This window comes from Thunnus thynnus, chromosome 18 (genome assembly GCF_963924715.1).
Source record: "Thunnus thynnus chromosome 18, fThuThy2.1, whole genome shotgun sequence".
In the NCBI taxonomy this organism is placed as follows: domain Eukaryota; kingdom Metazoa; phylum Chordata; class Actinopteri; order Scombriformes; family Scombridae; genus Thunnus; species Thunnus thynnus.
The window spans coordinates 20,404,207-20,427,478 of NC_089534.1; the positions used below are offsets into that span (position 1 = coordinate 20,404,207).

General features: G+C 41.2%; 1 protein-coding gene across 1 annotated transcript in view; it reads right to left on the reverse strand.

Annotated features, from left to right (window-relative positions):
* Positions 1-23,272, reverse strand: part of lpgat1 (lysophosphatidylglycerol acyltransferase 1) — a 52,923-nt gene that overhangs the window by 7,633 nt on the left and 22,018 nt on the right. Inside the window, exons 5-6 of the mRNA XM_067572327.1 lie at positions 19,616-19,895; positions 12,653-12,779 (exon numbers count right to left, since the gene is read on the reverse strand). Coding sequence (XP_067428428.1) covers positions 12,653-12,779; positions 19,616-19,895 — 407 coding nt within the window. The remainder of the gene's footprint in view (positions 1-12,652; positions 12,780-19,615; positions 19,896-23,272) is intronic.

The following is a 23,272-nucleotide window of genomic DNA, read 5'->3' on the forward strand; positions in this document are numbered from 1 at the left end:
CTGGAGTATTCCCCCAGGAGTGTTTGTTTTGAATGTGCAAGTTTAGTCTGAATAAAGTGTTTAAATTAAACTAAAATTAAGATTTTTAGTCTAACTGAGCATTTATTCTCATCAGAATGGAGCGTCCATTAATCTATTAATTATTTGACAGTTGCAGCTTCTCAATTGTGAGCATTTTCAGTTTTTCTTTGTTGAAAGTAAACTGAATTAGAGTTGCAACAATTAGTGCATTGATCGATTAATTGATTAGTTGCCAACTATTAAATTAATCACCAACTATTTTGATAATCAATTAATTGTTTTGAGTGATTTTTAATTAAAAAAATTTAAAAAAGGTCCAAATTCTCTGGTTCCAGCTTCTTAAATGTGAATATTTTCTTTAGTCAGTAAGATTAGTATCTTTGGGTTGTGGACTGTTGTTTGGGACAAAAGTAGACATGTGAGGAAGTCATCATTATCTGACATTTTATGGCCCAAAAGCTGTTGAGAAAATAGTCGTTAGATTAAGTGATAATAAAAAGCATTGTTGGTTGCAGCCTTAAACCGAATGTTTGGGTTTTGGGCTGTTGGTCGGACAAAACAAGCGATATGAAGAAATCATGCTGAGTTTAATGAAATTGTGATAAAAAAAAAAAATTCCACGGTTGACAGTAATTAAACAATTAATTTAGAAAATAATCTGTTGACTAATCAGTAATGAAAATAACTATTAGTTGCAACCTGAGTGTAAAAAGCTCCTCGTCAACACAGCTACCGTCAGATGTCAGATACTGTGAACTGAAGCAGTCTGTATGACCAAATCAGGAAAAGGCTTGGCCTGCTTGCTCCACAGACCAGAAGAGCAGGATCTGATGATTCAACACAGACTTCCGTTTGGTTCATATATTTATTTAAGAGCATATCTACAGACTCTTCTCCTCATTATCCAGCAGTTCACTGTGTGGGTGTTTCTCTGTGGCATGTCTGGACACAACTTCCTCACGTCACCGTTGAAGGCTCACAAGATCCTGTAAAAAGATGTCCCTAGCAAATTCAAGATAAAAACTGACTGCTATCATCTGTTAAAGCTTCTAATAAAGTTGACTTTTAGAAGATAAAAAAGATTCTGACCAACAACAGCACTGCCGCCCTCGAAGACCTCTAACTGCAAAAAACTGGAGCCGAGCTGCTGTGGCCACCTGATAGGGTGATTAGAGGCCAAAGCAAGACGCTACACTGAGCTTCTGCTACCGTGTCTGCAGATATCGGGTGTCTTCAATGTTACTGATGTGCTATAGGAACTAACCACCAGTATTAAAATTGACTGCTAAAAAAAGGAGGAAATAAGTGAGAATATAAGTCCAATTAGACTGATTTAATATATGGACAGAAAGTAGCAATTAAAGCAAAGGTTAAATGAAGCATCAGAACATTAAAAGCAGTGTTTTCCTGTATGTGCCTTCTAGTTGTGGTGATTGGTGGTGATCTATGGTGTTGGTTCCCATTAAGAACATTTTTTTGTGTGAGTATTTGTTCACAGCGATGACTGGTGAAGGTGTTACCATTAAATATAAGTGAATGAACGATTAAATGTATGATCTAACGCAACGTGTGCAAGCCTTTCACACCTGCTCCGGTGTAGGATGCCTTCCAAAAGGCCCACCCTGCTCTGAAATGTAAACAGATAGCTCTGTAATCCTGGCGAGGGAAAATAGGAGCTGCCTTGAGCCACTTATTGGAAGGTTTGAGAATTTAAAGGCCTCGGGTAGCAGGTGGCTGCCACGACGCTTTTCTGCAGCTGAAATATTCATGCAGAAATCAGGATCTTCTGGTGTCTAGAGCAGCTGCACAGGCCTGTGGACAGCTGAGGTTGGAGGAGGCGCTGCTGATTCAGGTCCAGAGAAAAAAAAAATCAGCACAGTGTGCTTAGATAGCACACAGTATGTTCCTGTATCTGCTGCTTTCATTGGTTTATCAGCCAGGTTTGTTTAGAGAAGAAGGTCTGCGGTCACATCGGTAACAGTGGCGAGAGACTCAACCACCTGCAGCAAAAATTAACCAGGATGGGAAGTGGATAAGGTTCATTTCTTGTGTCGCAAACACATGACTCTATATCTTGCTCCAGTCCTGTGGATAATTTCAGATACCTAACTATAGTTGGAACTAACAAATACCGTCTTTATCAATTCAACTGCTGACTATTTTTTCCTGATTCATTATCAAAATCTTTTTTGTCGATACATAGATCTTTTAATCGACTAATCATTTTAGCTCAAAGGAAAACTTAAAAAACTAAAAATACAAGTTTATCCAACCAAAAAGCTCAAGAATTTCACAAACTAAACTCAGTATATTAACATACAAGTTAAAAGACACTGAATATTTAAGTTGTTCAAAGATATTGTGACCGACTGGATGTAGAAGTATTAACGCAGTATAAAAAAATAAAACTGTCAGATACTTTGTCAAATTATACTTGTCACATTTGTCTTTACATATTAAAGAATGTATTTTATCACATTTCACACCTTCCACCATGGGGGTTTTGCTTACAATCCTTGAAAACAAATTATACAGTCGCCTCAATTGAAAATGAATCTGCCTTAACCCGGTGAGGAACTAATAAACTGTACTTTATACTTTTAAAGCTTTAAAATATAGATGCGTTTTTCCTCCCAGAATGTACAGAAACCCTGGAGAGGTGGTACAGATGTCAGGGCTTTTAATTGGCTGCTGACATGTACTGTAAAAGGTTGTACAAAAGTTCAAGCTGCGCCCAACATCAGCGGTCTCATTTAGGTTCACAGAAAACAAACAGACTTTGATCAGTCCGTGTACATCTCTCTTGGAGGTTGAATGTTACGAGGCAAACAGTCGGAGCAGCTAACGACGCTCCGCTGCGGTCGTGTTTGCAGTACTGAAAAATGGAAACATTCCACCCTAGTGTCAATATTGTGCTGGGTGAAAAGAAACAGGAGTATGGTGGTATTTGTATTTGTTGTGCAAAGAGGTGCAGCAGGCGTGCGTAACAGTGTGCAGTGTGCAGTGGTGGTGGTGGTGGTGGTGGTGGCGGTGAGGAACTGATGGTGATGTGTTGGCGTGGGGCCATGGAGGCGTTCTCATTTCCACCCTAACCCACTTGGCAGCGGCTCGCTTGTTAACCTGACACCCTGGCTCGCAGACAGACAGACAGCTGGGGAGAGCTGCAGTTCCTCCTGTCAATAACCTTCAACGTCAGACTTTTACCACGTGTTGACCCGCGCTGCATCACACAGATGATGTACGTGCTTACACGCGAGTGATGCCGTAACATTCATGGTTGGTAATATATAAAGTTTGCTCAATACAGACCATAAATCTCAAATACAGTTAACAGATTTTAATTGCAGCAGTTATTTTCCCCTGGATAGTTATGCATGTGTTTATTCATCAGAAGAAAGACAAATTAGTGTGAAAAACCAGGCAAATCAGAAGCTTCTGATCCTTCATATTTACTGCCTTGTTTGAACCACTTAGCTTCTGTACAGCTCTTTTTCTTAAGATATTGTTTCCCTTCCTAACTAGGCTAGGAAGCTAATTAAATTTGGACTGTGGCAGGAGAAGTCTGTCCACTCAACAAGCCTCTTTGGAGGGTAGCCAGTCATTGTTTGGGGACTCTATTCAGCCCTAAATCTCACTGGCTGTGAAACTGTGAGAAACAAAGAGGCGCCCTGGGAGGCCTGCTCTCAGGCACAATGTTGCAAAAGGTGAATATTAAGATTAGCAGCCAGTGTGGCTCTGGGACCAAAAGACTTCTGTCCTGCTCCTTATCTTTTTCTAGTTAAGATAAGGGTCCTCATTTAATCCAAAACAACCGTCTTTGAGTTCATTCTCTCCATCCTCCTGTGGAGCGTGGGTCGATCGTACCAGCTACAGCAATGATTAGACAATGAATAAGTATGACATTATCTGTAGTATGTAGAAGTAAACATACAGCTGGTTTATTTGTTTTATACTGCATCAACAGAGATGGGAATTCCCTACGTAAACCAAACACTCCACATGACCCTTAAGGGTTCTTGCTTGCTGAATGCCAAGAAGTGCTTATCTGCAATCAGAGAGAAGTTGAGGGACCGTAGGAGTCCCCTCGTTAATTGCTCCATTTAGTCTTTAATCTGTTTCCTCTCTGGCTCAAGGCTGTCCAAGTTCCAGGAAGTGGTCTTGTACAAAACAATGGAGGAGGCAGAATCTCCTCCAGCAGATGTAAAAGGGCTCAGCCAGAAGGGATAGAGCTGAGAAAACTATCAACATGGTGATACATAATACTTCCTGTTCACATAAAAAAACATATTCACAATACAGAGGAACACTGTTTTTAATACCTTCTCATTTCTGGACTCCTCAACGTGTCTGATCGCTAACTCCATCTAACAAAACTTAAAACAGTCCGTACACACTTTTCCCAGTTGATGTATTAGATACTAATTATTCTTCCTCTAATGAGTGTTCGCATTATTGCTCAGTGTGCCAATCACAGGGTTTTTATTACGTTCCACAATTAGAAACAACTTCTAACAGCCTCAGCGCACACTGTAAGCTTAGCACAACTATCACAAGTATCGTCGTTATATCTTGGTTTCAGAAACCTGGATAAGGCTTTATTGTGGTTTTAGAAAGCTGGATACTGTGATCTTTCTTCACTACGTGCACAGGTGTGTCATCAACACATGTTGCTCACTGTTTAGTCAGAAAAACAAAAAAATATGATCATAATTGTTGGGTTCAACAAGCTGAAATGAAAATCAAAGTCTGACTCTTGTAGAGCATAAACTGTATCTTTGCTCTTGTTTTTTTATTACTGGTGATCAGATGGAGAAGCTAAATCAAGCAGAGTCTTCAGTTCAGGCTCCCAAAAACTGTTGAAATGAATCAGTTGGTACAGAAATGTGTGAAATGATGAGGAATCAAAGACGCACCTGCATGCAAATGATCAGAAACTTGGATACTGATCATGTATACAGGGATATAAATGATCAGGTTTCTCTATGATCCGTGTCAACATCATGCAGGATTATAGTCTGCATGTCAACGTACTGAATGGTTTGTCATTTTTCAAAAGGAAGAAAGTTGTTGTTTCATGAGCTACAGCTGCAACGATTAGAATGACAGAAAATAAATCAAACTGTTTTGACAATAGATTCGTTTTTTTTGGGTCATTTTTAAGCAAAAATGTGCAGTTTGCAGCTTCTTGAATGTGAGGATTTTAAGCTTCTCTGTGTCAAACATGAGAGTAAACTGAATCTCTTTGAATTTGAACGGTTGATCAGACAAAACAAGACATTTGAAAACATCATGAGCCCTTTAAAAATTAAATAAGCCAGTTTTCACTGTTTTCTGACATTTTATAGACAAAATGATTATTTCTTTAAAAATATGATCCACTTGATTGAGGAAGTAATCAGTAGCTCACTAAAGCCGCCTTGATGACAAAGAAAAAAATGGCCTGAATTAGTAATGTGTGGGAGGAAAACCCATTGTTTACTTTATTGTAAGTGTGTAAGACCAACAGATGTCAGTTAACCATAAAGTAAACAACCGCTGCAGGGAAAATCCCGTCATTATTGTCATCAATGTCATCATGTTATTAAGTATATACTAAGTTTCATAATGCTTCCTGCTAATGTAGAAAGTTAATTCATTCTGACTACTATTCATCATCTGACAGTCATAAAATAATCTGTTGTCTGTTAAAGCTGCTACTACTCCCTCAAGAATGTGTTTCCGGTTGCACATTTGACATAAAAACTGAATATGCGTCACATATTCCACATCAGTCATACAAGAGGTTGTGATATCTGTTTTTATCCGTCTTTATTTATGCCTGGTAGGATTACAAGGATATAGTTTCCTTACATTTACAATGTTTTTACAGATAATATTTAATATTTTTATCATGAAATCAAACTTTATTTTTGATACTATTTATTCTTTTTTCCTCCAATTATTTTTTTTAAGCAAAAATGACAAACATTTGCTGGTTGCAGCTTATCAAATGCGATGATTTGCAAATTTCCTGTGTCATATATGATAAACTTAATATTTTTGTATTTTGGACCATTGATCAGAAGAAACAAGACATTTGAAGAGGTCACCATGAGTTCTATGAAATTATAACAGCATTTTTAACTGTTTTCTGATATTTTAAAGGCAAAACAATTAATCGATTAATTGAAAAAAATAATGTCAGATGAATCACTAATGAAAATAATCATCAGTTGCATTCCTGTTAATCACCTCTTTACATAGTAGTTTTCATTTTTCGTGTTGAGTCCACCGTTCCTGCACTGGATTCAGATTGTTTACCTGAGCACGAGCTATTCACAGGAAATGATACAGCGTGTAATCCACAGCAATTTGATATCACCGATCTCAGCTGCACTGTTTACTCTTCGCTGTCTTTACAATGTATCAGAGCTGTATTAAGGTACAGCGAATGCAAACGAAACATCCTACTGCTGCCGCCTCGGATTAAAAACATTAAACTGGCGAAACATCATCAAAACTGTGTCGACTAAATAATTTGAAATTTTTGTGAGGGAGTAACAGAACAAGGAGCGGCAACACACTTCCAACCCCTCAGCAAGGTAACCGACTTTCCTGTGACCTGCTGCTGTGTGGAAACCTGCTTGTGCCAAGTGCAACACGACATCAGACTGCAGTTGCAATTATTCACAACGTGAGTATGAACGGTTGCGCTGTAAACACACAAAAACACACCGGTTGCTCTTGCATTGTATTTCTGACTAAGCAGCTATTCAAGGAGTGTTTCCTGTACTGTTACACACTCACTGTTACCACATTAACCACAGGTGTCAACACGTCAACCGGGGCAGAACAGTCAAAGATTACAAGTTAGTCTTAGCTGGGTCAGCTATGTGACAACATGGGTGGGGACGCGCAGACTTGCTCAATGACACTTCAGAAGACCAGATATTAACCAACACAAGAGGCTGAACCCGGATGATTCATCTAAAAAGACATTTTCTAACTCCTAGATATTGATCACCAGCTAACAAACATCTGACACCAAATTAAAGCTGAATATTCAGCTCATGTGCCTTCTACTACTTATTCTTTGACCCTCTTACCACCGCTTTCACCTTTGCGTCTATGTGGCTAGTGCACGCTTTCACCTGGTCACCCCGACCATATGCCTCTGACACAGTGTTGCTGTTGTCGTTTGAGGACACGGTGGCGTGATGGAGGGTGCGGGGGGGGAGCAGTGTAGAGGTTAATGACAGTCTAGCATGGGTGCATCAACCTCTTATCAGTACAGAGGTCAGGAGAAATGTGTCATAAAACCATCACAGGTTGATATTGACTACGTGGCTTTATTTTTATTGACTTTATGGTCACAGGTGTCAGCGCCACCCGCTGTTCATGTTTGAGGACAGTTTGAAGCTGTAAAGACGTAGGCGGCTCCTCCCAAAGATAAACTGTCCATGAGAACAACAGATATGTTGTTTTAAGGCTTTACATAGAGGTCAAAGAATCACATAGAGTGAAACTGGCAGCACATTAAAGTCTCTTCACCACCTCTGATGGGCAGCGTGCAAGTACTGTACTAAGAAAAGGTTTTAGGTACTTAGACTTAAAGAGTATTTTCATTTTATTCTACTGTATACTTCAATTCAACTACACTTCAGAGAGGAATATTGTACTTTGTACTCCACTACATTTATCTGATTTCTGCTGTTATTTTTCTAATTATTATTTTTCACAAAAAACATGATAATTTCTAAAATCTCACTCTTAAGTAATTTTAGATTGGAATTGAGTCCTTAAAGTTTTTTTCTTTAAAAAAATCCACCAGTGTAGCAGAAATATTTGAACCAGTTTTCAACACATATCGACTTGTTTCAAATTTTCTAAAATCAACATTTTCATAATTCTACCTTATTCTCTGCTGTTCCAGGATATAAACACTTTCTACACACACGTTTTAAGAGCAAACACGTTGCTTTCAATTAAAAATGAGTTGAAATATTCTTATTACACTGTAAAATAAGGTTTTTAGGACTCAATTACTGACAAATGTATTTATAAGATTGAGATTATTGCAGATTAAAACAGCACAAGATTTTATAAAGTTGTTCAAATTAGCTCGACCAACTACAACAGAAATAATGATCCTTATAATATATAGTTTTGTTACTTTACATCTTGGTGATAATATTATGTACTTCTAATAGAGTAAGATTATGAACGCAGGACCTTTACTTGTAGTGAATTACTCCTACAGTGAGGTTTTACTATTTCTGCTGAAGCAAGAGATCCACATACTTCCTCTACCCGACACCTCTTTAGAAGAGTTTTCTGTGGAATGAAGTGAATACAGATAAGGGGGGGATTTGTTTCCTGTAATGGGTTTCTATGGTGAAAAAAGTCCTCTGAAGACCCGAAGCTTTGAAAAAAAAAATCCCTCTACTCATTCATTATCCCGAGACACCATCTCTAATTACCAAAGCACTCATTACACTCGCAGGTAAGACTCCCGTGTGAGAGATATTGATTGTGGGTGAGGTGTTGAATGAACCTTAAACACAAAAACGGTAGGAAATGTTGTGTGATTTACAACAACAAGGAAATACAGACTTTTTCTTCCCAACATGCTTAGAAGGGAAAAAAATCTTAGGAAGCGGTACGGCTGCAAGCTCAACAATTCTGTGTGTGGGTCTTGTCTTGTCTCCCAGAGAAAGCCAGGTGTGCAGCTCGAAAGCATCTATGTGATGACCAGGCAGACTCTGACTCCATAAATCATGTCACCTTTCAGACATTTTCAAACAGCAGCTTTCAGAAAAGCCCACAGCAGCAAAAAAAAAAAAAAAAAAAAAAAAAAGAGAGAAGAGGGTGCATTTAAAAGAAAAGGATTTCAACGTATTTAACACCCACTACTGCCCTCGCTCGGCCTCTGTACACCCACCTAGCTCTCCCATCTGCCATTCACGGAGGGCTTATGATGCTGCAATCTGGGAGGCTGAGATTATATGGGGGAGAGGGCAAGAGACAGACACGTACAGTGAGGGAGGGTGGAGCTGAGGGGTGAGGACTGGAGGCACAGAGAGAGAGAGACAGAGAGAGAGAGAGAGAGAGAGAGAGAGAGAGAGAGAGAGAGAGAGAGAGAGAGAGAGAGAGAGAGAGAGAGAGAGAGAGAGAGAGAGAGAGAGAGAGAGAGGTGGAAGGATTATAAAAAAAAAAAAAAAAAAAAAAAAAAAAAAAAAGTGCAGAGCGCTCAACGTGGATCCATCTAGAATATTACTCAACTCTCAGCCGCCTGTTTTGAAGCTGAGGCTCAGGTATAGTCGTAATCTATATGGCGCCATAAAACGATAGCACGGGAAGACAGAAGCCTTTTATCAAGGTCAGTTCACATAGAAACAGTCAGGCTGAGAAAGTCGGATTTAGGGCCCCGACGCACAAAGACGACTGATCAAACGCAACTCATTGCCTCATATCTCCTATTAAACTGCTGGAATTGCACACGCTGCGAAGTTGACATCTAGCTGACACTAGTAACTAGTCACAAGTATGATTTATAATCCAAAAAAAGAAACCAATCTGACAAAGACAAAAAAAAATGAATGTGTTAAAACCTTCTTGTTCTTCTTTGCACGTACTGTCAGCCAATGGTCCTCTTCTTTTAGGAGACAGAAAAAACATGTTGACACCCAAACTAAGTGTAATCGCTGATTTGCTGAACAGCCAGTCAGCAAGCTCCACTGTACATTCAGCATGCTGAATCGACATTAAGGGTTAATGGCTGACACTCAGCTTGGTGTCGAGCTTCCTTTCGGCTGTACGTGAGGTCTGAGGATCCTCTTTTCTGCATGTTTCTTGATAACACAATCAATTCTGAAGAAACCATAGTAGTAAAACAACAATTTCAAGGGGATCTAGAGGCTCGACACTCTTTGAAACACACAGTGAAACAGAGACGGCCCCTGTTCTGTCAGTAAATTCCCTCCATTCGAAGTAGAAACTCTGAGACACATCATTGGAAACTCAGGTGCCGTTCATCCAGGTCAGCACGGACATAACAACTATTACATAATCTCTGGCTGCTGTCATGACCGTCTCCACACGAACCACGATTCCCACCACATTCATAATGCAACATTTCATGCTGGAAGTGTTTTCCCTTCTGGTTCAGTCAGGATGTTTTTTTTTTTTTAGTTCGAAGGACTTGCACCACTGTTAGACTCTCCCTTTAAAATCTCTATTTTATTACATTATGAAAAGCTCAGAGTTTTCAGCACAAACTGGCTCTTTCTCAGGATTTTTTCTTGCTCAATTTACACATGACCAAACTTACACACAGCTGAAAACCACCATCTAATACAACAAACTTGGCAGAATACTTGGCCGTATATTCTTGTGAAGAGACCCGTTTGTAAAATTCACAAATTTCCCCTGAGACATCAAAATCTCTGACCTTCCCTTGTCTGAAGTAAACTACTTTTTGTCCTTTTTTGGTATTAAAAAAGTCAAACTTTCCAACAAAGGAGGTAACACAGAGACCACTGAAACAACTTGAAGCCTGATATTTACTTTCAAAAACACTTGGCTTACAACCAGTGGTCAAGCATCATTAACATCTTCTCAATAAATTGTTGTTGTGAACTCTTAATTGGATTAATGAACTCTTTGCTCTCACCTGTGAGGGGATCACTGACTTTTGTGAGACTGTTTTGTTCATGAGGCTCAGCTATTAGAGTGCAGCGTAGTGTAAGAGCACTTTTTTTTTCCTTTTCAAGTAATTTCTTTATGTGAAGGAATGCTATTGAGCAAAGGCTGCACTCACGATACAAACTGTCCTAAACCGACACAGCGCAATTGTGTTGTAGGGCGTCACAATGGTCTAGCTATTTCTACTGTTTGCATTACCACTCCCCCACAGTGTTCCCCTGATTAATCCTCTTGTTGACACTTCACCTGTAGCATAGTGTAACTTCTTTATGTTCAGCGGCGTTGGCGCGGGAGGAACTGAGCGTGCAAACTTGTAACAGGAACGACTGTGCCTTTAGCTCGGTCGGGTGCCTCTCTGTCCATCCCCTGGCTGCAGAACTGCTGACCGCGCGAGGGAGGCTGATTGTGTCGATGGCTGATTAGGGAGTCCCGGAGGCGGGGTGGGACTAGTGCATCCTCTGCTCCCCTAATTACAGACTTAATGAGTCCTTAGCTTTAGCCCAAGTGGGCAGAGAACCCTCCAGAGAACGGCCGGCAACCCGAGGTTCATAAATCACCTTTTACTTCGCCCTATCCCACCCTGCGCGCACACACACACACACACACACACACGAGCTGCGTCAGGAGGTTGAACAAGGGTGCACAGGAACACTGAGGGTCAAGATGATTTCTACATGAGGACCACTGCTTGAGCCTGCATACATCCCCTCTGATGTAACCATATTTATCTTAAATGGAGCCCTACAGAAAATCAAATCCTGGCCCACCTTCATCATATCCTCAAGTGGATGGATTAGCAACAGAGGGGAATCTGGAGGGAAGATTATATATAAGGAAAAACATATGTATATAAGCATATGTATAAGCAGACCTGCAGCCAAGGCTAGCAAGCAAATACTCCATCCTGCCCTTTAATTTTAATGTAACACATCTGTTTTTTATGATCAAACGCTTACGTCAACTCTGCCTGTGATCAACATGGAGGAAAAGAAGGTCGATGTGTCTTAGGTTTTGAGTATTGTCACATGTGAAGGCGCCTTGTAAAACCTTGATCTCAGGTGTGTTCTGCCCACTAGGTATAAAAGGTAGTTGGTGGATTTTTCTGCAGTAAACTTGTGTTATCAGTGGGTGGACTTAAAAAAGGTCCTCAAGTTCTCCCTCAGTACAAGTGAACACTGTGTGAGTGAGTCACATGAATAACACAGTCTCAAAGTCTCTGTGTGCCAAACCTAAAGTGATTTGTAATTCTATTATAAACCTGTGATGTGACCGCATGGTGATATGATTTCTCTCATGAAAGAAATGCGTATTTTTCTCTGGTTTGTTAGAAAGAAATAGATATAGAGATGAGTGACAGAAGTCTTAACTCAAGAATTATACAGTGTGTCAGCAACAATGATGGATTAACACAAGACCACTACTACTACTGCCCTTATGTCATGATGTAATGCAGCACATTTTCATACACTGCAGTTTCTTTGCATGTTGGCTGCATAGTACATTTGCATGAGAAAGTATAATGGTTCTGGTGTTCCCGCTCTTGTGAATGACAAATGACGGTTTTGAAAGCTAGCTTAGAACAAACCTTATGCGGAAAGTGAAACTTAAAGGGGACGTATCACGCACATTTTCAGGTCTATATTTATATTCTCTACTGGGGGATCTACTTGAAATAGAAACATCTCAAATACATCCATAAATGTCTGAGCCTGAATACCATCCGAAATATGAGTGGACAATGCAATCAACCCGTGGAACAGCCTTAGCAACCAGTTTGGTAATAAAACCCTGGCTTTTGACTTGCAGGAAGCATTTTAACATATGTATGGACCCTTGACCATGTTTAACACAGACATTCGACATCATAAAAGTATATAAATAACATTGCTAAATCACAAAAAGCATGACATGTCTCCTTTAAATGTAAGGACCATGTCTTTATCCTTACCTGTAGTGTACATGTGTAACTGTGGGAGGCCTGTAGCCAAAGATCCAGGTCTGGATATCCATAGGCCTCGCTTCTGGGTAAGCTATGGTCACATCTATTACCCACTGCAGGCCTTTACGCTTGTTACCTGACACAGAAGAAACACAAATACGAAAAAGTGAGTTTAGAAGACAAGAAGACTCATTTGAAAGGCATGGATACCCAAATTTCACCCGGTATTTTAGATATGCTCAAATGATCCACACAGTGATTGAAATCTTTTTTTACCCCTAAATCAGATCCTTGCCCCATCAGAGAGGCTGAACCCTGGTCCTCGCACTTAAGGACAGTATCTGTAACTACTAGGCATCCCAGGAGATTGTTACATCACAGCAGTGCAGCCAAATGATGGCTGGTCACCTGCCAAAGCGACTGGTTTACCAGCTGAAGTCCCAACTTGACAGAATTTGGCCGGCAGCAAAATTTATGAGTCACACTAACAGGAACGTTTCCAACTCAACAGCTAATCCTTCATATCATATCAATTTACCAATAAATGACCTAAATAATGATCAAATCCTTAGCTGCAAATTGTATTTTTTATAGACAATGAAAGCCAAGTGGAGCTTTAATCACCTCTCATTTATGTCAGAGCAAAAAAAAGAGAGGACATAAAGAAGGAAAGGTGGAAGAGAAGAGCACAACTGTGAAGAAAATAGTGTGACAGAAAGGCTGAGGATGACAGATGGGAGAGGGAATGCTGGACACATGATGAAATTTGGGAGTCGGCTGCGAGGGCGCACGTGTGCGAGTATTTCTGTGCATGACGAACGCGGGGGTCAGCTCTGTGCTCACCTGCAAGCAGGCAAGCAGGAAGAAAATAAATGATAAGAGCTGTATGATACGGATGATAAAGTTCAAACTTATTTTTTTTCTCTATCAGACCTCCTGCCTGTTACTGAACTGACAGCTGCAGGACTGAATTGACTCAAATGTTACTCGACTGGTTTACTGTGGCTCTGAAAAGAACACGCAAAAAGCAACTTTATTGATGTCAGTGCTGAAGGAAACTTGTGAAAGATGAGGGAAATCCAGAATAAAACATCTATGGGCAACATCTACTGGTGTGTTTTTCTGGGGAGTGAACTGTTTTGACACATACAATAAGTGATTCATCACCACAACACCGTTGGAAGGTATATTCATTCGCTTCTGGATGAAGCTACATGTTTCCAGTGTTTGAGCTAAGCTAGTCTGAACACGTCCCCAGACCTGTCTTTGTACTGGACACACACACAGGAAACTGATAACATCCTCTGACTGCAGATGAAAGTAAACAAACACATCATCTAAAAAGCCAGGTTTCTTTTGAGCTGAATACTCAAAATGTAAATGAAACTTTTACCACAAGCGTATCAAATGCAAAGCAGAAAACACCGGCGGTCTCCGTCGGCATACACAAATCTAAAACGAGGTTGACGTTGAGCAGTGCGCCTTACATGACTGCTTGACTAATGTTACGGCCAGTGTCTGCTACTGCTACTACTGCGCAACAAGCACTTCCCTTTCTCATCACAGTGGCCTCTTTATGCAAGATAAACATGCCATGCCTGTGTGACGTTACGTTATATGACTGATCGGCCATGTCACATTATACTGTCAACGGCAGTAAAATGGAGAATGCTGCTAAGTCATGATTTCAACCTTTGTACACACATAAAATATAGAGAAATGTGGGGCAGGGTGTGGTTCAGTTAGACAGAGATATGACTAAATTAGTGGAAAACAGGGAGACGGTTATGGTTCACAAACACTGTGATCCTTTGTTTTTAGATACATTATACTCATCCCAAGTGATTAAGAATTTCAAGCTCCAGTTTTTTTACTGTTTAACAACATTGTTGATTAAATCTGATCTGTTACAAGTTCATATATTTATAATATTGGGTGAGAGCCTCATTTAAAACAAAACTATGAGATGTACTACCCATAATAAAGTTAGCAGCCTCGTTATCGATATAGATACAATTTCCCAAGTGAGTCCAAGTGGATAAACTTTAATTCAGAAGTCTGATTAATATTATAATGTTTAAGTCCCTGCTTATGGTAACATGAACCTCAAACTTCCCGTCTATAAATAAAAATGTCAAACATGAGATACAAGACCTTTAACCTCTGTTTACATAAGTTTGTTTCAGGACTCTAACAGTGGAAAAAGGGCGGCGGCGAATAAACAGCTGAGGCGCAAGCTGCTGGCTCATTTATACCAGTATTACAGTGACTTGATAGGCATCCTTGGTATTGAGGAGGAATAGCTAACACCACAGCTATCCCTGTGTGAGTAATTGGATCCAGATCTCAGTCCAAGTGTGCTGAAAGGCAGCCATCGTCTCCCATGAGTGGCCCGGCCAAAGGACGGGGCCCCGAGCCAAGGTATCGCTACCGGCCGATGCACTGTGACAAACAATAATGTAATAACAGCAGCAGAGGTCATTTAAAATGACATCAGAGAGGCCCTGTCCTTCTGTAAACAGTTAGAGGAAGGAAATACACCGGCAGGTATCTGGCTCTCCGTCAGGCCGCTCTGCAGGCCAAACACAACACTTGAAGCCCACACCTGTCCCTCCTACTGACTGAAGCTCGGCTCTGATTGGCCGCCGCAATGGAACACGTTTACCTTTAGGTCTTATGGAAACCTCAGTCCCACCTTAAGTGAGTCACAGCTGTGAACTTTGCTTACCTGCCAACTGTAAATACTGTTTTACAACACATAAACCGTATCAGTCTCAGCGGCACTCGCAGGGTATTCCTGCAGGCTGTGAACAATACCGGCGACCGGTGACCCTGTGTGCTTTGTATCTGCGTCAAGCGCACGCACGCCTGTGTGTGTGTGTGTTTAGCCTGCGTGACATTGCATGGCTGATACACAGCGGAACACACATTTACATCAAATCCTATTTTCTCCAAGTGGCCCATTTGTCTCTGAGTGAGTCAGCAAGTTCTGGGCACCTCTGCAGAGCATCAGGGAGGGTCAGAGGGAGACAGAGCTGTGTATTTGATCAGCCAGACACACAAAAACACACACATACACACACACACACACATAGCGCACAGGATAGTGAGGGACATAGCGCTCTTCTGGGTATGTGTTTTTTTTTTTGTTGTCCTAGGTTTTTAATGCCATTAGCTACATTCAAGTGGAAGGACGAGCCCTACTGCAGCAACCAGCTTCCCCTCCTCCTGAGCTGCTGGAACAGAGGGAAGGACACATGCAGATAAACACAGAACTGGGATACGAACAGGGAACTACAGTATACCAAGCAAGGAACAATATAACGCCCAATTAAACATGTATTGACATATCTAAAACCAAATATCAAAAAAATCCCATCCCTGCCAGAGATTATTAACAGATGCTCTGCTGCCATCAGTGTTTGTTGACAGCAATGATAGTTTAGGAGCTAATTTAGCAAGAAAGCCAAAACATGCACATACAGCACATAAAATGAGGCTGCATTTGTCTTTATGTTGCTTCTCCTTTGGTTTGACAGACTGTCCTGCAGAGGAATAAACACACACTGTGTCCTGCTGTTAGTGCTGAGGCTGTAGGACACATAGCTGTGTTAGCAAACTCATGGATAGCTTAAGTCCCTGAGCCACATTTTCAATAATGCTGGCCCAAAGTCTCTCCAAATTACTATTACACAGCACACCCTTAAAATGGATTTTTGAAGCAAAGCCAAGGGAGACCACTGGGTAAACTGAGCGGGCGGTGGGGGGGGGACTCATTGCATTTGTATGTTTATGGGCGTTTTAATGCTGTGCTTTTTGCTGAGGATGGTTCCAAGAAGCAGACTTACTGAGCTATCTGGAGTCTGCTGATTAAAACATATTTTCTACATTTGTCCACTCACTGGATTTAAAGGGGTCCCAGTTCTCCTGTCTTGGTTCCTGGTAGCATGAAAGCCTTATTGCTTTATACCTCGGCTCGTTATTGCCACTTGTTGATCATTGGGACAGACTGTGCATGAGACAAACAAAACTTTCCTGTTTTTTCTCAGGAGTAAGGGAGACCTTTCCTAGAAAATGGGAGAAATTGATCACCTTCACCGCAAACGACGACGTCGTCATCATATCTGAATCTGGATATATGTAAAAAAAATACGGACGCAAACACAGAAACACACAAGAAACGTTCACCTCACTTGTTCTCCTGCTTTGTTGACGTTTGCTTCCTTCTTTTCTTTTTAAATTGTTACAAATAAAAAGTGTACAAAAAAAAAAAAAAAAGAAGAAAAGAAATTTCACTCTCGAAAGGTTAATTGCAGAGTTATCTTCCTGCTCGTTGGCTATATTTAGGGTTCGTCTCTTGACAGAAAAATTACTCTCCTGAAAATCACCGCTGGGGTATCAGGGACCTTGATGCAATTTCTGGCACCTCTGTACATGCCAGCCCTTTCCTCTCCTGGCAATCTTTACCACCAGTCGCCTTTCATTTAAAGCAGGACTCCCAGAGGACAGCCTGACACCGGGATGATGATTTAATGCTCTGACGTTTGAAGCGTGATCCATACCTGGCCTTTTGCCGACATAAGACCCTATACGATCAAGAACTACAGTACACCCCGCAGCGGGGAGAGTTCACAGAGAGACTGAAGTAATCCTGCCACACTTCCCTAGAAATAACTTCTGCTTTCTCAGATCTGGAAACCTCAGCAAGAAAAATGTCCTGCAACTTCAAAGAACACCTCGTAATCTAATTCCAGCTCTGTTTGTGTTTAGTAAATCTAATCACACATTGATTAAATCAATGAAACATTCAAAATCCGATCAATCTGAAATAATCAGTCCCTTATCCTGATTCCTGTTCATATGGAGAAGTTTTCATCTGACAGCAGTGAAATATGCAAAAGAAGCAGCAGCTGGTCTTCTGAAGCTCTCTCTGGACTGACCTCAGGCCTCATTTACATACTTACTCTTTGACCTGATTCTCAATTTCAGGGTGAGAATTTGTGTTTTTATAAATGATGGAACTTATTTATAGCCTTTAAGAAGCTGGATAAACATAAGCTGTTGCTGTATTTAGCTTAATGCAGCAGCACCTGTTTGGCCTTTTTGGCTGAATGGGCCACGGACCAGCGCTGACCGTGAGTGCGTGAGTGAGCAAGTGAGTGAGTGAATGAGTGCAAAGTTAAAGCATTGATCGACTGGCTGACTGTTGGAGTTTCCTCATTGGCTGTTGCTCTTTCAGAATGAATCGGTGTGAAATGATGGAAGTGGAGAACAGCAACGCGACGCAGTCAGTGTGACTGTGTTTCCTGCTCCGGTGTTAAATACAGTGAAGTCAACTGAACTCCTGTTTAAATAGACGCATACCAGCGTCTCTACCGTCTCCTCCTCTACCGTCCAGTATGATCGTCTCTGTGACTGAAAGCGCTGTCAAGCAGCCGGCGGGAGAGGCGCTCCGCGGTGCGTTTGGATTTTATAACTGAACTAACACCAGGATGCAAGCTTTTTATTTCACGTTTTCACATCACAAACGATGAACGACAGCATTAAAACACGAGTCTTGCAAGCAAAAAAACGAGACTCATGTAGCTGTTAAATCAGTTTAGTGTGGAGCGGCTGCTCTACAGGTGCGCTTGATTTGACTGTAACTGCGGTAACTCGGTGGACATAAGCCTCCTGAATTTGCATCCAAAATGCAATTTCCCCCGCAGGCTTCATGATCATCGACTGGCTAAGAGGCAGAAAAAAAGGTGGAAAGAGGCACGAGTGAGAGCGCACAGTTCAAACATCCCCAATAACCATCACTCTGATAAAAACACTCAATACGGAGCGAAAAAGCAGAGACATCCACAGATAGAAACAGATGAAACAGCTGGGGGAGTTAACAGATAATTAGAATAGTTATAATTAGAGTTAAAATAAGTTCTCTTTCAAATCAAACATCCTAAGATATGAGTGGAAAGTATTGTTCTTGCAACTGCATTTACAACCTGATTTTTTTGTGTGTGTGTGACTCAAACGTAGCTTATCCATGTCATGTGACATGCTGCAGTACGCTTTAACAGAAACATTACTGGGCCCATTACAGAAAAATGCAGATTAACATTCAATATCTGAGAATTCACATTATAGACACTATAACTGAATATCCCTGTAACAAACACTGACCATAGACATCTTACACGCCTCCACACACCATCTTTATTCTTTTGGAAATAGTTAAGTTTGTTAATTTGAAATAAAACTTGGTTTGTCTCTCCTCTTTGTCACCCCTGTTGTCACACTTTTGTGAGTAACACCAGAAGCTGGCCTGGATAAGAAGAAATAGGGGGTTTCCCTTGTGGTATTAGAGTAGATGCAAAGTATAAGAAAAGTTTGTAGCAACAGGGAGGATGAAGTCTCACAATCTATCAACTCCTTCATTTATTATGCGACATTCAATTAAAAAAAAAAAAAAAAAAATCACAATGCAGAGTCACGGTCCTTAAAATAAGAAAAGCTGGAGGCGACAGAACATTAAACCAATCCTAACTGTGCATTTCTATAAAGATGAACATCACCTCTTCAGAGAAATGAAAAGAAAATTGCAAAAACGCAACAAAGATTTCATCCTAAATAAAATCCCAAAGTTGTGTAGCAGCTGTCTTCAGAAAATGGAGCAAATGGCACACAAACACACACAAACACGCCATCAGATTGTGCAGTGTGATGAGCTCTTAACTTCCACCGTGTATAAAACCGCCTTCACAAACACAGACATGTGTAAATTAATAATAACTTTAATTACTCCCCCACAGTCTCCAACTGCTTTTAACCCACATTCTCTCTTAGATACCGTGATATATACGCTTACTGTCTAATATTCAAAATACTCTTGTTAATTTTAGCTCATACCACCCTGATCTGAGAAGGACGAGCTTTATAGATCCAAAAAAAATAAAATAAATGTTTTGTATGTGTGTGTGTTCTAGTTACCCGTCTGGTTAGGGGTCCCACTCTCGCTGCCCACGCTGCCGTTCTCCTGCTGGGCTGACAGGGTTTTCAGGATGACGTGGGTGGCCCCGAGACGAGGCAACGTGACGTGGGTCAGGTGGGGGAGGGAATTCTTCTTGGCAAACGTTTGGCTGGTTTCCCTCCGCTTGCGCAGGAAGCCGCCCTCAGGGAACAGCACTATCCACTTCCTGTCACGGCTGTGGTAGTATTTGTCTAGGTGATCTTTTAGGTAGAACAGCTGCTTGTCCCGGTGAGCTTTACCCTGAGAGAACAACAGGAAAACAAACATTGAGAAAAATGTAAACATATATGGTGTTTTTAGACAAGTTTCCAGTCTAGTTTCAGTTGTTTCAAAAGACAAACTATCTCTAATATTTGTTGCACGAAGAAAACAAAACAGACTGAACGCTGAATTCGTTAACTTGACACGATGGGTCGTTTTGTCCGCATACAAACAACCAAACAAACGAATGAAAAACAAGCACAAACACAGATCAGAAGTTAGTAGCGGTAACACTGTGGAGCACTCAGAGCAGCATTGATGGCACGACTAAAATGGATGCAAAGCATGATGGCCTTGACAACATTAAGAGCATTAGCAGTGACGGGACGAGGAGGAGCGCCATTGATTTTTTAGTTAGGTCTGGTCAAAAGCCATTTTAAATGCATTAGCATAGCCTGGCTGTGTGTCATGTGTCCTCACGTGTGTGTTCATCTATACAGCTGTATGCATTAAACCTATTTCACACACTACAATTGTGGCTAAAATGATCTAATTGCCCCCCCCACCAAAAAAAATAAATAAATCAGTGTAGAATAAATCTTAGCTGCAGCTACAAAGTCTATGTTTAGGAGACTCAACACATCAAAATCCTATACGTGACCTTGAGACGGTTGCCGTGGTTTTGCTGCAGCCACGAGAGCCACGTGACCTGAAGAGCGTGTACTCCATAATGTTGCAGCCAGAGTCAGACTGTCTATGTAGCGGGGAGAGAGAGAGAGCGCTTGTCCTAAGAGGAAGATCCTCTAACATATCGTACTGGCTTGAATATAAGACGACGTTTTATTCTAATAAATAACATTTTTGAAAAAGTGGGGTGGTCTTATATTTGAGGACTGGACGATTACGTGTTCACGAGATCGGAGATTTTTTTTTGAATGAGAGAGTACAGCTGTTACACCGGCTCCTACAGAGCGTGTTGCATTATGGGTTGTTTGTAGCCTTAACGTAGCTATGCTGGCGAGTGTCTTTTAGTCTGTTTACTTTAGTCTGTCTAAGTTAAGAGTTTCTGCTTGTGTAACATGCCACAGAGGAAATTAATTAATGACGAATGAAAGCGAGTTCAAACGTTCTTCCGACGTCTTTACAGCAGAAACGGATTGCAGACCGATCTTTCAAACGACCGAGATTACCGCTATCACAGATGATAAGGAGCTCAAATAAACAGTCTGAGAAACAATACAAGCCGGAGTAAATAGTTTCAACTCTTCCAACAGCCTGACAAGACAGTGTGTGACGAGCTACACGGATGTGCGATTTACATTCTGCTTTAATGGTATTATTTCACTTTTACAAGAGAAAATGCTTCAAGGATGAGGTTCTTCTCCTTGGATTAACTATTTATTTTTAAATCTTGGTCCTATAATTTCTTCTCACAAGAACTTGTGTTTTTCACGTGTTGACCGTAAAATTCAATTTGACTCCTATATGGCTTTAGCTGTTGTAGAAACAAGGCCCCATTCATGCGTGTGTGTAATTTGACACTTTTAGATATCAGATGTGTAAAATTGCACATTCATATATGCACTTCCTATAACTTGGCAGCTGGATTGCCAGCAGGAAACCATGCCGACGGTTGCTGATAACTGTGATGTGCGTTATTTGAGTGTATTTAGAATATGTGCTGCAACGTTTGATGGCTTTACATTTTGAGGTATGCGTGGAATTTGAAGGTTTTCCTCAGTTTTAGAGATTGAGAACACCCACATTACCGAGCAATAAGGTCAAACTGGAGCTCTATAGCACAAGTAAATGTGCTACTGCCGTCAAAAGTGTGCCGTGTTGTGCTGTGCATAATGATGCCGGAGACACGTCTGCCGGGCTGAGTGAACAGCAGATGCTTGGGAGGCTGGGGCAGATGCTTGCTGCGCTGTGTGGATGTGTGAGGTATTCTGGGGAAGGATGTCAAGAATGCGCGCACAAGAATGCCAGAGGGGATCACGGAAAGGACCGAGCATGCTCAGGCCCTCCGCTGCAGTCAGGGTGCTTCACCCTCGGCACAGCGCCTGATGTGAAATTCCATGGCGAAGGATTTCAGTGACCCCGAAAAAAAAAACGCAAATGTGGACAAACACACATCGTTGGTGCCGGCGAGTCTCATTTACCCTTACAGAGAAAATAAGACAACATCTAAGACGGTGTTCCTGATATTTTGCCCTACTCATGCATGTTAATGGAGTGGACAAAATATTAGAAACAGTACACCACCACCACCCACTACAAACTCAATAATGAACGTAAAGTAGAATTATCATCTTTCTGACAACATAAACAAAAACTGAAAATGTATAATCTTTGTGAATGTAGAATTCATGGCAGAGCTGTTGTATTGGATTGTATTCGATTGCACAGGTGTTCCTGATAAAGTGGCTGACGAGTGTAGATGCCATTACTGTCTTGGAGAGGACCCAAACAAATTTATAACACTTGAAATCAATCTACTTAATTTGCCAATAATCGACCTCTGAAACTCGCATTATATTCCAGGAATTCCCTGACCAGTAGGTGCCCTGTCAGAGCAGGCTGCTCTGTTCCAGCTGCCCTCGCAACAAAAAGGGTCAGTCTGACCCAGCGGGGCCGAGCAGCAGCCCTCCCACACTACTGTCCGCTGCCGTTATCTTTCTCAGAGGACGCCATGGCCGTAGGAAGCCTGCTCGCGTATCTGCTGTCCAGCTGGGACGAGCAGATGGGTAGCCGCTCCACGTTTGCGGAACGCGGTAAAAAAAGAGGCCAGTTGTAGCCGGGAGGTTGAAAGAGTTGGGTTAGGGCCTTGAGGTGTATGGTTTTAATCCTCAGACATTCTGGGAAAAACACAATGTTGACAAGTGAGAAAAAAAAAAAGGTCTTTCGTCTCTCGGCTACGAGTCTTGATGTGGCTTTGAGGCTAATTTACCAACTAAACAACATGCTGGGCGGCTCCGTGTCTATGAATGTGTGTGGTGTTAAGACTGTGAAGCAAAGCGTGTTAATGTTCAACCTCTGACGAGTAAATAAAAGGTGTGATAATAAAAATATTAAAACACTATAACGTTACATACAGCTTTGTCAGCACACCTTCTTACATCTTTTGATCTTGAGGTGAACGCATGTAAAATGCTCTCTGCAAGTCAAAATCCAGGGCTTCAACTGCTCTGAACGCTTTGTTGACAATGTTCCCTCTACTTCCTCCTCGTCAGTTCTGTAGCCTTTGTTGTTCCATGTGTCGAATATTTTGGATCAGGCTTGAACATGTATCGATGAATTTGAGAATTTTTCATTTTGAGTAAAGAACAAGAACTGAAATCCTACGTCTACTATTCCTTTACATAGCCTCTGAACCGCTGGCCAATCAAAACAGAGTTGGCTCATCGGGAGGTGGG